Source organism: Nicotiana sylvestris, chromosome 9 (genome assembly GCF_000393655.2).
Source record: "Nicotiana sylvestris chromosome 9, ASM39365v2, whole genome shotgun sequence".
In the NCBI taxonomy this organism is placed as follows: Eukaryota; Viridiplantae; Streptophyta; class Magnoliopsida; order Solanales; family Solanaceae; genus Nicotiana; species Nicotiana sylvestris.
The window spans coordinates 172,153,120-172,170,920 of record NC_091065.1 but is presented as its reverse complement, the minus strand read 5'-3'; the positions used below and the strand labels follow the sequence as shown (position 1 = coordinate 172,170,920).

General features: G+C 38.1%; 1 protein-coding gene across 1 annotated transcript; it reads left to right on the top strand.

Annotated features, from left to right (window-relative positions):
• Window positions 1-9,018: 9,018 nt before the first annotated feature.
• Window positions 9,019-10,046, top strand: LOC104222896 (auxin-responsive protein SAUR50-like). The gene has a single exon (XM_009774221.2). It carries the CDS (start codon window positions 9,109-9,111, stop codon window positions 9,412-9,414), a length of 306 nt encoding a protein of 101 aa, XP_009772523.1. The 5' UTR covers window positions 9,019-9,108; the 3' UTR covers window positions 9,415-10,046.
• The last annotated feature ends 7,755 nt before the right edge of the window (window positions 10,047-17,801 follow it).

Below are 17,801 nucleotides of genomic sequence, written 5' to 3'. Positions count from 1 at the left end.
GTGGCACTATACTGAAAAAGCTGACACGCCCAGGTATAACGCCAAAATACATGGCGCTATACATAAATTTTTATATATAGCGCCTGGAATTTTGGCGTTATACTCCTTTTTCCTGGCCCCACCAATAATTCCTGGCTTCAATGATTCAAAAGCGTATAGTGCCAACTTTTTGGGTGCTATATATATATATATATATATATATATATATATATAAATCTCGGCTAGCCATTCCCTATATAAAGAGGTTAGGATTATATAGAAATTCATTCAAAAAAGTTGTTAACTCTTGTTGAAACGTCTATTGTTGTTAAATTCTCCAGCATTTTTTCATTATGTCTGAAGAGCGTAGAATAAGAGTTTCATTATATTGGGGGGGGGGGGGGGGGGTTGTGATGGAGAATAACTCGGTGGGCTACAGTTTACTTGCTCAGTGTCATGTTAAATTGCCACTTACAATGGAGTACGATAAATTGATATCGTTGGTATGCAAAAAAATGAGTGTGAGGAAACGTTCAGTGATACTTAAAGTAATCGGAAGATATCCGTATTTCGTCACTCCGCAGGGGGTTGCTTTTTACTCGGAGTTTAACATCGACGATGATGAAACTTTGAGTGATTTTCTGAGGATTCCGGACGAATGCCGGAAATTTCTTGTAATCATAATGTTGGAGATGTACGTGAAGGTCGAAGACGTTCCAAAAAATGAGGTTGTGCGTAGTAGAGATAACCCCCAGTCATCGGGTGATTATTTTAGAGCAGTTTTTGCCGGACAGGGTCTGGATGAAAGAGTTTTCCTTGATTTAAACTTATCACCGCCGACGAATGAGCAGCGAGAAAATAATTTATACCCTGTTTTCCATAATTCACAAGACGAGTGGTAAACTTCAATTTTCATTTGTGTTAATTATGTATATTTTTGGCGTATTGAATTTGTATTAACGCTCATATATTTAATAGGGGTACCGGCCGGATATGAATTTTACAAGTGGCCCATCTGGTAGTCATCACCTAATTGAAATAGTCCATCATGGAATTTCATCACATTACGACTTGTAAGTGAAGTAATATAGCCATATGGAAAGCATTTATTAATTCAGTAGCTTATATTTTTGTTGGTTGTGCAGTGAAACCGAGCAAGTTGAACCACCCGTATTCACTCAATTGACCGAAAACGACGTATTACATCGGGATCTGGCAGATGCACAGAGTGAGGAACAGAACAATGATTACGATAACAATGCCGATGAATCCGAAGACGAGACACCCTTTCCTCGTGAGGATGGTGATGAGCAGGATGAGGAGGAAAGACCTGATTTGAAGAGAGACCCCCTAGACGAAGAGTGTACGAGTCCGAAGTGTCGTTTCATTCAAGGGAGATTCCTTACATTGATAACTTGACAACCGTGCCGGATATGGAAGCTCTCACAAGGGATTTTAATGAAATCCGGACAACAATGTGGGATGAGTCTAGACCAACGGTGCTTGCAAAGGGGATGATTTTTTCGGATAAAGCGCGCTTAAGCAGGGCTTGTCAAATGCACGACGTAATAGAGTGTCGTGAGATGCAGGTACGGGAGTGAAGTTCGATGGAATACAAGGTTGTTTGCCGCAGGTGGTTTTAGCCATGTAATTGGATGTTGCGTGCGACCAAGAAGAAGACAAGTATGTGGAAAGTGGGTAAATACATTCCCACCCACACTGCGAAATGGACACATTCAACGGGAATCACTTTAACTTGGATATTGACTTGATTTCTCTTGTACTTATTCCGCACCTCGAAGCATCCATAAGGTATATAATCAAAAAGTGCATTATATCAGTCCACCAGGAATATGGCCATACCATAACGAAAAGAATGGCATTTTTCGTGCACAAACGAGAGTTTGAAATTGTCTATGGTAATTGGGATAAGTCATTTACATCTCTACCAAAGTACATAGCCGCACTGCAGCACTTTAACCCCGGGACAATTGTTGAATGGAAGCTTGAGCAGAGTCCGGGAATACCAGAATACATATTCAATTACGTGTTCTGGGTGTTTAAGCCAGCAATTGATGGTTTTTCGCATTGCCGGCCTGTAATATCCATAGACGGAACTCATATCTATGGAAAGTACGATATCAAGCTATTGATAGCCATGGCAGTGGATGCTAATGTACATATATTTCCTCTAGCTTTTGCCTTTTGTGCCAATGAAAGCACAGAGACGTGGACACTATTTTGGAACCACTTAAAATAGCACGTTGTCAAACAGCGTTCAGGTATTTGTCTAATATCTGATCATCACAGTGGTATATTAAGTTCTGTGGAAAACTTGCCTGCATGGCAAGAACCTTATGTATACCACCGTTACTGTGTGAGGTACTTGAAGGCCAATTTCCAGAAGGCACATCCCAACAAGGATCTACATGGTTTGATGTGGACGGAAGCAACAGACCACCAACAACATAAATTCCAGAGGCATATGGATTCTATCAGGCAAGAAGACGAGGCAGCCTATCGTTGGTTAATGCGACATGACCCTGAAAAGTGGACGTTGCATGCGGATGGTGGCAGACGATGGGGAATTCTTACTACAAACGTGTCAGAGTCCTTCAACGGGTTATTGAAGTCGGCAAGAGGATTGCCCGTCACAGCCATGGTGCGGATGTCGTTCAAGCAGATGGCGTAGAGATTTGTTGAACGGTCTGCAGCTGCAACGGAATCGATGGAGAGGGGTGTTGAATTAATGCCAGTGTCTATGAAAAGATTTGAGAAATACAGACGGCGAGCACATTGGCATTCATTTTTGCAGTATGATAACGAAAGAGGTATTTTTGAAGTTCGTACCGCGATCCATAATAATCGGGGTAATAATGTACATACTGTAAATGAATCTGCAAGGTTATGATCCTGTGGGAAATGGTCCATCCACCACATGCCTTGCTCACATGCCATCAAGTGTTTTCAACGTGTTGGTTATGCGGAGACCAACTATGTTGATCAACAATATAGTGTTTCCAAGTACCTAAACACATATAGTGGTCAGTTGCAGCCAGTGGGTGCTGAGCATTATTGGCCTCAGGAACCATTTAAAATGGTGTGTAACAAGTCCTATTTGCGTAAAAGACAGGTGCAGAAGAGAATGCGTATACGGAACCAAATGGATGTTAGTGACACCGTTTATGCGCGCAAATGTGGTATATGCTCGCAAACAGGACACGACCGTAGAAAATATCCTTTGGGTGGCAACAGTAATCAAGCTCGGGGTGGATGTTCTTCTAGTGTACCTAACTACCCATGAGTTAATGTTGTAATAATTAGTTGTTATGTCTATGTTGCAAGATTTATGAAATAAAATTATGCTTGTTAATTATGATTTGTACTTTCCCATTTTACCTATTTAAATAATAATTTAATAAAATTATCTGTATATTTATTATGTGTGTGTTGTCTTGTCGAACTGAAAAAGCTGACCAGCTGACATAAAGTTGTCTTGTCAACATCATGATATTTAACACGCAAAATATAGCGCCATTAGATAGTACATTATGTGTGTGTTGTCTTGTCGAACTGAAAAGGCTGACCAGCTGACATAAATTGTCTTGTCAACATCATGATATTTAACACGCAAAATATAGCACCATTAGATAGTACGTTATGTGTGTGTTGTCTCGCCTATAAATAACGAGATCATTGTAGTTATTTTTTGTGCTCAAAATTTACTAAAAGTAAATATTTCATTAAAAGTAAGGTTTATTTTTTTTACTAAAAGCAAATATTTCACAAATGGCTCAACCTCTTCATCCACCAAAGTGCAACTGTGAAAAAGCATGCTTGATGCAAAATTGTTGCGATGGTGGTGAAGTTGGACGCCGCTACTGGCGTTGTATGAACCAGTTTTACAAGGTTCCCGGCAAACCTATTTGTGATTTTGAGGAATGGGTTGATGAACCATGTTATAAGGAATGTTACAGAGAACAACTGCAGTTTCTTCATAATATGTGTTTAACACAACGGGAACATGAAAAAGAAAGCAAATAAAATTATTGCAGACTTGAGGGCGAAACTGAAGGAGGTGGGAGAAGAAAAATGGAAAACACAATGGAATTGTGAAGCACAAAAGGAACGTAAAAGAAATATAAACTGGAACATGCAGAGGTGAAGGCTAAACTGAAAGAGGTGGAAGAAGAAAAAGAACAACTGGAAGAACGATATAAGTGGTTGGAGCGGAGAATAATGGCAACCGGGGCTAAACATTGGCATGTATGTGTTTAGTGTATTTTTCATATTTCATGTATTTTTATTATGTTGGCCTGCTATTTTGTGTTTGTGCTGTAGTAATGTTTTCCTTATTTGTTGTACTAAATTTTATTTTAATTGAAGTGGAAGTTAAGTTTAAGTGCTTGTGTTGTACTAAATTTTATTTTAATTGAAGTGGAAGTTAAGTTTAAGTGCTTGTGTTGTTCAAAATTTTATTTTATGAAACTATCAAACGAATGGAGAACTAAAAAAAGTAATGGGAATATTCGATTAAATATTGTTGTTACTGTATACAAAAATATTATTTACACCATGTCAATGTGTCCCGCATCCGGTGAGTCTCAATGCAGCCGCTGGCCTGAGGTGCATCCCCTCCCGCCCAGGTACGCTATCAGGATCATCATCATCAAGTCATCTCCTTATAGCCGGATGCGGCGCAGGATGAAATGTATCGGTAGTGCTGTCAGCTCCAGTAGAAGGCTACATAATAATATGAAACTTAGTATAGAAAACTACATAACAATTCACAACAATTTATATTGTCTTACCATCATCGTGTCTAGATCCTGAATGTAGTCATCTGTCGCTGCATCGCATGAAGCCTTAAAAAGGAAATTAATAAAGTTAAAGAAAATAAATAAGTTACAGTTAAAACAAATTCAAATTCAATACTAATAAACTCATACCTGAGCATGTGATGTGGAGCCATAACTCAGTCGGCGCCCACTATAAAAATATTGGGTCGGTCGATCCTCAACAGTGGTAGACGGGCCTGGGAAGTATCTACCCCAATCCACTCCTTGAATATCTGAGCCCGTGATCAATAATTGACCCGATGGGGTCACCTGCGATGGCACTGGAGTGCGATAAATTCCAAGGCTGTAAGACAGCATGTCCGTCTCATGCATGCCTCCTGCCATATCAGCAACAACATCATCAGCAGGAGCCTCAACGCCTCCTTACTGGGGACCACCTCCTCTCCGCCCACGACCACGTCGTCCGGCACCACCAGTTCACCAGCTCGTGGGATACCACGACCTCGATGGTACTGCGCTGGGTCCATATAATCAGCCTCGTATGCCAAACGCTGATCCGATCGGGCTCGCTGCAGTGTCTGGCCAGCCACATCCATGAGTCGACGACTATACTCCTGCATGGCCACAGGATCGTGGACATGACTCTGCATCTGCTACCCCATATGATAGACGGTATGCAATCCAATTGCCTGCACAAAGTAAAAAATATAAACTACACATTTGGTACTAAATTACATGTATATAATTAATAATAACAGAAAACATACCAGGGCCTCGTGTCTCCCGGCGTATGGGACATACCGACCGTGTGCCTGATGAACTGGATTCCCGATAAAAAGTCGGGAAACAGTGCGGTACCATGCCATATAACGTTGAATAGGAAAGTGCTGCGGAGGTGGGGTCAAGTCCCCTCGCTTGTCCCAAGTACCCAACTGCTCGTTAAGCCATGCCATAAATGTGTCGCCCGCCCTGGACCGATCATCCGTCTCATAATGTAAAGCATGCCATGCAGTCAGAGTCGGTATAGGCTACGGCAGTCCAAACTGACGAAATACCCGCTCGTAGGCATGATGCTCGACAATATCGAGGCATATGAGCGGGGCAGAAGCCCTCCAAATATGTCGACCGAACGTGCAATACGCTAGCAGGGTACCTATCACCTCATCGTTGTACGGCGTCCAGATAAACTATCAAATAAGAACACAAACCGTTAGTATGCGCAACACTAAGTTAGTCTATAACAGGTAAGTTTAGTTAGATATTCACCTATGCGTCCTCCAGCAGATCCAACACATCCCTGCAGAGGGGGAGATTATGATGGACATCATACTCTCGTGCAAGAGTACGACGCATAACCCACCTACAGGCTAGAGGGAGTTGCGGAATTTCTACATTAGCTGGTAGTTGTGGTAGTGGTGGCCGAAACTACAAAAATCGCTCCCAGACCCAAACCTAACATACAAAGTTGACGTAAAGTATAAGATTAACTATAACTAGGTAGAATTGTAACTAATGGACATATTATTTGAATATGTTGTCACATGTAGAAGCGGCATAAAGCCACCAACGTCTTTCTGTGTGCCGATGCAAGCCGGACACATCTGCCTGTATAGATATGAGATGACAGCACCACCCCAGCTGTAGATGGTTATATCCTCGAACCGAGCAATATGATGCAGAAAACGGAGGCTCACTAGGTTCCCCGAAGTGTTCAGAAACAAGACCCCCCCCCCAAATAGAAGGAGCAACAACAACCTCGTATATCGCTGTACATCCACCTCCACTGACTCGTCGGTGATAGCATGGTGGATCTGCACCAGGTGGTCTCTAATGGGGACCAACTGTATACGACTGGACCTAGACGCTACCTCCTCGTCCTCCGGCATGAAACCCGTGAGCATGTGCAACATATCCCAATATACCTGCCGCGAATAATATCTCATGGTCGCAGGCAGTAAAACTGGCAAGCCATCAGCGGACAGGCCATATAAAATCTCAGCGTCCTGGAGTGTGATGGTGGCCTCGCCGATGGGCAAATGGAAAGTGTGCGTCTCCGGTCGCCACCGCTCAATCAAGGCCGTGATCAAAGCTTAGTCGAGCTGTATCCGGCCAATCCTAATAATCCTATATAATCCCATCTCCTCCAGGTAATGGACCACGCGGGGATGTAGAACCCGGGGAGGACTCAAAAACTCCCACAATAGATGCACTCTCCTGGCCCGGAAAGTCTGCGTAAGCAACTGTCCGTCCTATATATACTCAGATCTATGCTGGGGATGTAGGGCTAATAGATCCAACGTTCGAGGGTCGGGATGTATAGTCGCGTCCATGTCGTCAACTGTAAATTGATATTTTTTAATAACTTAATTGTACAATATATATATGGGTTCCGGGCTCGATATTTTGAGGCCCAGTGGCACCAAACTATCATTAATAATTATGTGTTTTTTTATAATTTAAATTCATAATTTTTAATAACTTAATTGTACAAATTATATATATATATATATATATATATATATATATATATATATATATATATATATATATATATATATACCTGCCTATGGGTTCCGGGCTCGATATTTTGAGGCCCAGTGGCACCAAACTATCATTAATAATTATGTGTTTTTTTATAATTTAAATTCATATTTTTTAATAACTTAATTGTACAAATTACTAATTATGTGTGTTGATACAATTATTAACTTAATTGTACAAAGTTTGCATTTTCAACTACCAGTATAAGATACTTAAACAAAAGGAATTCTAAGCTAAAATACTACATATTACTACGCTACAAGGCTCTAAATTTTACTACGCTAAAAGGGTCTACGTTTTACTATGCTTAAAAGGTCTAGATTTTACTGCGCTAAAAAATAATCTAAACTAAATATAAACAACAAATAAATTTAATTGCAAATAAAACACAAAACGGCATGAAAACACATATATATAAATCAGGATATTTATTTTTTTATAAAACACTAATATTAAATCCGGATAAATTTAACATGCTAGTTTCGAAAAAAAAACCGAAATAGAACACATACAAATCAAATAATATGCATTATTATAAAAGTTTCAACTTAAAATAAACTGAAATACCTCGATTTAGAATTTTCGGAAAGCAAATAGATTGAAATTTTGACTTCGAAAGTATGAATCAACAATAATACGAAGCTCTACTCGAATGTGGGACCTACGTTCTACAACTTTTATGTGATGGGGGGAACCATAAATTACTTTTTTTAAAATCGTGGGCAGCGGGTATGGGGGACCAAGAAGAAAGAGGAGTAAAATATTGAGGAGGAGAATAGAACGACGATAAAGAAGACGGTTCTATTTTTAAAAATTTATGTATAACACCAGGTATTATGGCGCTATACCTGGGCGTGTCAGCTTTTTCAGTATAGTGCCACAATACTTGGCGCTATACATTAACGACACAGTTAACGTTAATGTATAGCGTCAAGTATTGTGGCACTATATATAAAAATGTCACCTTCTTTTTATCACCTATTTATGTTTTTTGAGTCCAAAAGAACCACAATTGGGTTCCGGACTCCTGCAAAAATACTTCTTCAGAACCCCGTTGCTATTTATAAAAAAAAAGTAGTTCAGCGCACAAGATATCCCGCATTTATATAGGGATCGGGGAAGGGCCTTACGCCAGGGGACATGATGTAGACAATTTACCCTAATGCAAGCATTAGTGGCGGCTTCCAAAACTCGAACATATGACCTATAAGTCATATGGAGACAACTTTACCATTGCTATTTATATTATATTAAAAATCTTTTACCAATCAAAGCTTTAGTGCAACTGGAAGAGTTACTGTCACGTAAGATTACAGATTCAAGTCGTGAAAATAGCTTTGCATAAAAACATGCAAAGCACTTTTACATACAATATATTCAATGTGATTCGTCCCTTCTCCCGACCCTACCCACAACGAAAGCCTAAGTAGACCGAGTTGTCCTTGTATTAAAGATAAAAAGGAATACCAGTCACCAGGGCTGCATTTTGGGGTTAGCTATAGGGAGGTGAGTGGTCCAAAAGTAGTGTTTTTAGGGGGGGTGACAAAAGTAGGGCATAGGACCAACGGAAGAAAGAACAAAAGAGACTCAATGCCCTTATACAAGACTAATCCCTAAACAAAAGCAATTTAGTTTCTTGATTTCCACACATTTCAGGTGCCTTTGTTTTTCTATTTCCCCCATAAATAATCTCCTTTCTTCCAATTCTTCCCCACACAATTCAAAAAACAAATTAAGCCACACCAATTGAAGCTTTTCCCCCATAATTCTTCTTATATCAAGAACCAAAATGGCTCTGAAGAAATCAAGCAAACACTTTACTCAAACTGCAGCCTTCAAACAAATTATGAAAAGGTGTTCAAGGTTTGGAAAGAATGAGAATGGATACCCTCAAGATGTCCCAAAAGGCCATTTTGTAGTATATGTGGGTGAAAATAGAAGCAGATATATAATTCCCATTTCTTGGTTGACACATCCTGAATTCCAAAGTTTGCTTCAAAGGGCTGAAGAAGAATTTGGATTCAATCATGATATGGGACTTGCTATCCCTTGTGATGAAGACGATTTTTGCTCCGTAATTTCAATGTTCAGATAAAAAAATTGAAGGCCCTTGATCTTTCCTTACTATATATTTTTTTACTTGAAATTTTTCGGTGGGCCACGACGACTACTAATTAGATGAAAAGGAAAACTGCGTACAATAAACCTAATGTTGTCCAATCCTTCTTTGGAGTCTAGATCACGCGCACAACAGGAGCTTAGTATATATGCCGAGCTTGCCCTTCTCTGGAGTCTGAATCACGCTTACAAGGACAGGAGCATAGTGTGCCGACCTGGCCCTTGTCTAGAGTCTGGATCACGCGCACAAGTACAGAAGCTTAGTACACCGGGCTGGCCTTTAACTAATCAAACACTACTGAAGATGATGATGATCAAGCTTGGTTGAGCAACTAAGTTAGGCAATTAAGTGAAAATTATATTTTTTTTTAACTAATTAGGAAGAAACCCCATCAAATTCTTTAGGGGTGAGTTTATACAATCACATGTACTTAATATAGTGTTAAATTTGCACCCGTTTAAAAATTCTGGTATTACTGTTCAACAATAACAATAATCCAGTATAATCCCACAAGTAGGGTCTGGGGAGGGTAGTGTGTACGCAGACCTTACCTCTATCCTAGGGTAGAGAGGTTGTTTCCAATAGACTCTCGGCATCCTTCCCTCCAAGAACTCCCTACTTTGCTCTTGGGTGACTCGAACACACAACCTCTTGGTATTACTGTTCATGAGGAAAAAAAGAGAGATATTTCACCAATAGATTTTTTGCAACTGTCCGCTTGTGTTAGAATTGGAACCTGATAAATTTCTACGTGACGTTTATGAATTAATGACAAAAATAAAATTAATTCCTTCTTTCTTCATCTTGGTCAAAGATAGTGTGTGGCAAAACAATCTTTGTAATACCAAGGTATTTTGTGGTAGATTGCGTTGCATAGAAGGTTGACTTTTTATTTCAATCAATGCGACGATTCCCTTTATCTAAAATTCTTTGTATGACACTTTAATTTATAAATATTTTTTGTCATGCGACATAAAAGCATAACTTCAAAAACTCTTTAGAAAATGAGGTATTCAACGTGACTAAGGTAAATGATCACTAGAGGCGCGCAAATGCAATCTACATACAATGGGCTCAAGTTCAAATGAACCTAGCATTTTCAGTACATATAACATAAATACATATTATAAAAAGCTATAGAGTACTAAAATTTCGACAAATATCAAATTTTGAATCCATACTTTAAACATACAAGATATTCATACTAAGAGCTTTAAATATTAATATTTATAAAGTTTAAATTCTATATTCACCTCTCTTAACCACTACTTTCGTTTATCAAATTTAAAGTGGGTGAATAAAAAGATGTATACTTCCACTAGTACGAGTTGAAGCCATCACTGTTGGAAATTTCTGCTGGAATTTTGGGAACAAATAGGTCCCATATTGCCTTGTACCCACTGACATGACGGCTAATGACTTGCTTATTCTATGGTCTTACATTTCTTATGCTTTTTTTTTCCTTCCAATTTTTAAAATTTTATGAATTGAAAAAGAAATATTACTGTTTATTGATATCCAACTTAAAGTATATATATTCATAAGCATATTGCCTCGTATTTTACTCATGTTTCGTATATTTCGGATGTTTAATTTAATGATTTGTGCAAATTAGCGATACTTTTATGTGTAGGAATCATCCGGAGGCAATTTAGGATGAAGGTGCATGGATTGAAGCGAAAAGGGGAAGAAAAGAGAAAAATCCACAAGCGCCACCGGTAGCATGGGGCGCTACCTATGGTGTAGTTTCCAGAACCTCCGAATTTCCAGCGCCAGAGCTAGCACCCCACGCTACCCTGGGTGCTGGTGACGTGAATTTGTCCTATTTCGCCCGGGACTTGGTTATTTTGATCCCAAGATGCCCTCAACTCGTATAAAAGCAAACTGAAACCTATTTTGGCGAAGGAGACGCGACTTTGAGAAAGAAATACAAGTACAAAACACTCGAGGGCATGGAATTCGTCAATTCTTCCATTCTTCTTCTAGTATTCATAGCTTTTATGTTTTAAAATAATATTTTGATGATTGTTATGAACATGAATGGCTAAGAACCTCATTACTCTGCGGTTATGGGTCGTTCTTGACTATTGTAAATTGACGGTTGATTGTTTTGCTTGAGTTTATCATATTAACTTATTTATTCAATCTTGCACTTAATTATTCTATTGCGTGATTAACAATAGAGTACTATCTATGAATTTATAGTTGAACTCGAAAGTGGGAACTATAAATTACATATAGGATTGAATAGAGTATGTTCTTGAATTCAGGCATCGGAGAATAGATTCGTGATTAGGATATACGTATTCTAGTTGCCTTACTTGGTTATTTTTGCAGGAAATATACATGCGTTCTTGTCAAGTTTGATTCTATAGACATATAGTCTTAGGTTGGCTTGAATAGGTGAGCGAAGCGTTGAAAGAACTTTGCGAGCATAATAAACCCTACTAATAAATAAATTAGATAAGTCAAGTGACTAAATCAACCTGAAAAACGCAATCGGAGAGACATCAATCTCATAACTCTGGAATATCCCTATCTGAGTGAATTTTTCCTAAGTGCTTGTTTGCTCTACTTGCGATCTTATTTTCTTGCTTGCTTATTAGTCGTAGTAATTTAGTTATAAAAATCACAATCATCTTCGTCACAGTCACTTGAGCATTAAATATATTAATAGCTTAGATTGGAGAATAATTGATCATAAATCCTCGTGGGAACGATAATTTCTTATTATTTTATTACTTGCCGACTGCGTATACTTGTGTGTGTGTTTGGACCCAAGAAGTTGTTGGTGCCGTCGCCGGTGATTTAGAAATTAGTTATTTGTCTAAAATAAGCATTTATTTATTTTTGTTCAAGTGTTAATCTGTTTGACTGTTTCTGACTCTACAGGTGTTCACTTTGAATGCTAAGAAGAAACAACAGTTTGAACGACCTTCCTCTTCCTGATCCTAAACTCGAAAGACTCTTCTAGAGGTTAAGGAGGGAGGCGGAAGAAAGAGCAAGCATTGCATAGTTGGGTATTATAGTGCAACCACAACCAATCGAGATGGCAGAAAATGAAGAAAGACCGATGATTGAGGCTGTAAGGCCTAGTCTCACGAACATGACTCAGGCTATTTTGAAGCATGATATAATTGGGTACTTTGAGCTGAAGCAATATATGATACAACCGATTCAATCCACAGGGCTATTTGTGAGGTTGTCAAGTGAAGATCCCCATAGGCATATGCATAATTTCCTATAGATTACACATATATACAATTATCCGAATGTCTCTAAGGGCTATGTCATACTGACTTTGTTTTCCTTTTCTCTAATGGGGGAAGCAAAGGAACGGTTAAACAAGGAGCCCGCAAAATTGATCCACAGTTTGGATGATCTGGTACGAAAATTCTTAATCAAGTTTTTTCCCACTAAGAAGACAAAGGCACTGAGGAGCCAGATTCTTGGGTTTCAACAACGACATGGTGAGACTTTTCGTCAAGATTGGGAAAGTTATAAGAAACAACTCAGAGACTGCCCACATCATTGTCAGATTGATGAGGTGTTGGGACATACTTTTGTGAATGGGTTGGATGAGACCTCCAAATTAAATCTAGGCTTAGCTTGTGGAGAAAGTTGCGTGCAAAAGTCATACAGTGAGATTCGAACCCCACTCAACAATTTCACTGCAAATGATCGTAATTGGCAGGGTGAAGGTGACTCAAGAAGTGTGGAATTGTTCATATGAGTGACCAATGTCCGGTGAATCCTGAATTTATCTATTATGTGGCCATCAAGGTAAAGGTCCAATGAACCAGAATAATCAATATGGGAATACATATAATCCCAACAAGAGGAATCACCCGAATTTCTGATGGGGTAGGAACCAGATCACTCAAAATCAATACAGGCCTCAAGGAAATTATAATCAGCCCCAAAACTACCTCAACATGTAGAAGAAAGCACTAATGATATGTTGAAGAAGCTATTGATTGAAAACCAGCAACTTCAAATAGATAATTAGTAATTGAGGACTAAATTTTTGAAATATAGAAAAGGCAGATTGGGCAGTTGGTTGCACAACAAAATACTCGACCTACAGGGACCCTTCCCAATGATACAGATAAGAATCCTTAGGTAAATGCTGTAACTTTTAGCAATAGCAGAGAATTAGAAGAAGTCCCAAAAAGAAAAAAAGAATGCAAGTCACTCATAAGGGTGACCTGATTCCCAAAACTGTGGGAGAAGCTGAGAAAGAAACTGAAGAAAGTGAAAAAACTCCGATTGCAAGGCCACTACCTCATTTCTCACAAAGATTGAAGAAGAAAAGTGATGATATGATGTTCAATAAATTTCTTGATATGCTGAGCCAAATTCAGTTGAATCTCCCATTGGGTGATGTGCTACATGAAATCCCAAAATAGACTAAGTACATCAAAGATATTGTGGCTAACTAAAGAAGGTTGACAGAGTTTGGGACAGTGTCACTAACTGAGGAGTGTAGTGCTAGAGTAAAGAGTAAGCTCCCACCTAAGTTGAAGGATCCCGATTGTTTTACAATCCCCCTGACGATTGGAAAACACGAGGTTGGTAGAGCCTTGTGCAATCCGAGAGCAAGCATTAATTTGATGCCACTATCTGTCTTCAAGCAGCTCGATCTTGGAGCCCAAGGACTATTAGTGTAACTCTACAACAAGCAAATCGGTCACTTGCGGTGCCTAAAGGAATTATTGAATATGTGCTGGTGCGAGTGGGGAAGTTAATCTTTCCCATCGATTTCATTATTCTTGATTATATGACCGATGAGGAGGTTCCAATTATTTTGGGGCGACCATTCCTAGCTACTGGTGGAGTACTTATTAATGTGAGGGAGGGTAAACTAAAGTTGAAAGTGCATGATTAAGAAATCACATTTAATGTGTACAAAAAGCTTAACCTTCCTAAGCATTATGAGGATTTGTGCATGATCTCTGCGGTAGAATCAAAGTTGATAGTGCAAGGTCCTTATATAGAGCCAACTGGCATGGAAAAATAAAATTGACTTAGAAAAAGTGGTGTTATGAGCTGAATGTATAAAGGTAAAAGAGAAAAGGGTCAGAGAGTAAAGATGAGATCCTCCTAGAGCACACAAGAAGGCAAAACTCCATGAAAAGAGGATGAAATGAAAGCGCCCAACTTGAGTAGACTAGTAGAGTCGTGCCACGATTATAAATAAGGCACTTTTTGGGAGGCAACCCAACATGTATTTTATTTATTCTTATTTTTATTTTTTTAGTGTTATATTTTTGTTTTTATTTCACAGATTAAGGGAAGTCTGATTACCCGAAGTTGAAGCTGGGGAGCATGTTTGAGCTTAACTGAAGCTGAGGAGCATGTTTAAGTTTAACTGTGGGATCGTCCCGGCCCTTAATATGAGTGCTACTAGACCCTAGATGGGCTCAGGAGTATTTTTCATCCTTGTTTTTATATTTTTCTATGTGATCATGCATCAAGGACTATGCACGTCATAAGTGTGGGGTAGAAAAATTTCTTTTTGAGTATAATTGTATGAAAATCTTTTCTCATTTTTTTAACCCATATTTAGAAAAATCTAGTTTAGAGTAGTAGACTTAAAACAAACGAAAATATAAAAGAAAAAAAATAAAAATGGCTTGAACTTTTCCCAACGATGGATCCTTTGGACAGTTTTCTTCAGGGATTAAGGTCCGGTTAAAAATACCAAAAAGATTTTTTTTTGGATAGTTAGGTAGTATCCTATTGTTTTTCTTTGGATGCCGGTTCTTTTCCAAGGGTGTAGCTTGAACCGGGTATTTTTTTTTTAATATTTCTTTTAGGAGTATGATAGGAAGAAAACTGAGTTGCTCTAAGATACCTTTTGACATGTTTGGTGCTGACACATTAGGCTATGGAATGCGTTTTATCTTCATGTATATTTGATGTGAATTGTGATGCCTAAAATGAAAGAAATAGCCTACTCTGCGATGCCTTTTTCTCAGTTGTTTGACTTGTATGTCACCTAGTACAATATTGCCTAAAATTTTTCAATTATATGTGCTTGCTTGACTTGAGAGTTGAATAGAACCATCTTGATTAAGTCATGTGCAATGTGTGTATAAGGATTCGTGGTATTTTGTGTTATCCTCTTACTAATTTGTGCTAGTGGAGATGTAGAGTGCTTAATTGATAAAAGGGCTATGTTTTGTATGGTTTGTGGTGAGTGAATTGGTTGAGAAGAAAAAGTGCTCGATTCTTGAGTATAGTATATTAAAGTGCTTAAGAGAGTTAATTATTATTCCTAAATGTATCCTACTCGTCCCTTAGCCTACATTATAGCCTTAAAGTCCTAAGTGATCCTAGATTTGGCTAGCTTAGATTAGTAGAAATATACACTATGGGCAAGCTTATGATATGACCACGGGATGCACATGAAATTCTTTATGAGTGTGAGTGAATTTTGTTCAATTGTGTGATGTCCTTAATTAATGTTCAATGTCATATTTGAACGTATGTATTATTTCTATATTCACTCTTTTATTTGTGGGTGAGTGCACTTGATCTCATGACAGGATTGGTAATATCGTAAACTTCTCTTGTTTGGTGAGTGTGCGAGTTGAAGGTGCTTATTTGTAACAAGTCGGCTCTTGAGGTAGGGTGGTTGTGGATAAGTTGTTTGAATTAGTTGAATTGCATTGTGTATACTTGGTCATGTGTAAAATGGGAAGAATGTGAAATTCGTATGTTCATGCTTGATTGCCTGTATCAACCATAGTCAAAGGTAGAGTGTATGATTGAAAGAAATTTGAATCACTCTTTCCTAGTGAGATGTACGTTGTTGGGGTGTAATTATAGTTCCATTGTTCGAGGAAAAGCAAGAGTTTAAGTGTGGGGTATTGTTATTCGGCTTAAAGTATGTATATTTATATGCATATTGCTTTGCAATTTACTCATGTTTCGTAAATTTTGGATGTGTAATGTAATAATTTATGCTAATTAGTGATATTTTTATGTGCAACAATCATTCTAAGGCTATTTGGGATGAAGGTGCATGAATTGAAGTGAAAATGGGAAGAAACAAGAAAAAGCCACAAAGTAGCGCCACAGGTAGCAAGGAGCGCTACATGTGGCGTAGTTTCCAGAACCTCCAAATTTCCAACGCCAGGGCTAGCGCCCCATTCTATCCTGGGCTCTAGTGACGTGAATTTGTCCTATCCCGGGACTTGGTTATTTTGACCCCAAGAGCACCCAAATCGTATAAAGCAAACCTAAGCCTATTTTGGCGAAAGAGACACGACTTTGAGAGAGAAATACAAGTACAAAACACTTGGGAGCACAAAATTCATCCATTCTTCCATTCTTCTTCTAGTATTCATAGTTTTTATGTTTAAAAATAATATTTTTATGATTGTTATGAACATGAGTGGCTAAGAACCTCATTATTCTGGGTTATAGTTTGTTCTTGACTATTGTAAATTGACGGTTGATTGTTTTGCTTGATTTTATAATATTAATTTGTTTATTTAATCTTGCACTTAATTATTCTATTGTGTAGCTAACAATAGAGTACTATCTACGAATTTATAGATGAACTCGAAAGTGGGAACTATAAATTACATATAGGATTGAATAGAGTAAGTTCCTGAATTAGGGCATCGGAGAATAGATTCGTGATTAGGATATACATATTCTAGTTGCCTTACTTGGATATTTTTGCAGGAAATATACATGCGTTCTTGTCAAGTTAGATTCTATAGACATATAGTCTTAGGTTGGCTTGAATAGGAGAACGAAGCGTCGAAAGAACTTCACGAGCATAATAAACCCTGCTAATCAACAAATTAGATAAGTCAAGTGATTACATCAACATGAAAAATGCAATAGGAGAGATGTCAGTCCCATAACCTTGGAATATCTCCATCTTATTGAATTCTTTATAAGTGTTTGTTTGCTCTATTTGCGATCTTATTTTCTTTCTTCCTTATTAGTTTGTAGTAATTTAATTAGTTCTAAAAATTACAATCATCTTCTTCACACTCACTTGAGCATTAAATATATAAATAGCTTAGATTGGAGAATAATTGATCATAAATCCTTGTGGGAACGATAGAACGATACTTTCATATCACTTTATTATTTATCGAGCGCATATACTTGCATGTGCGTTTGGACCCAATATATATTAGTATTATGTTTTAAAAGAAATTGATATATAAACACACAAACACAAACGAGAATTATTAGTTTCAATGATGTAATCAAGTTTATTGTTTGCTGGGATAAAATGATAGGACCCAACATATATTAATATTATGTTTTAAAAGAAATTGATATATAAGCACACAAACACAAACGAGAATTATTAGTTTCAATGATGTAATCAA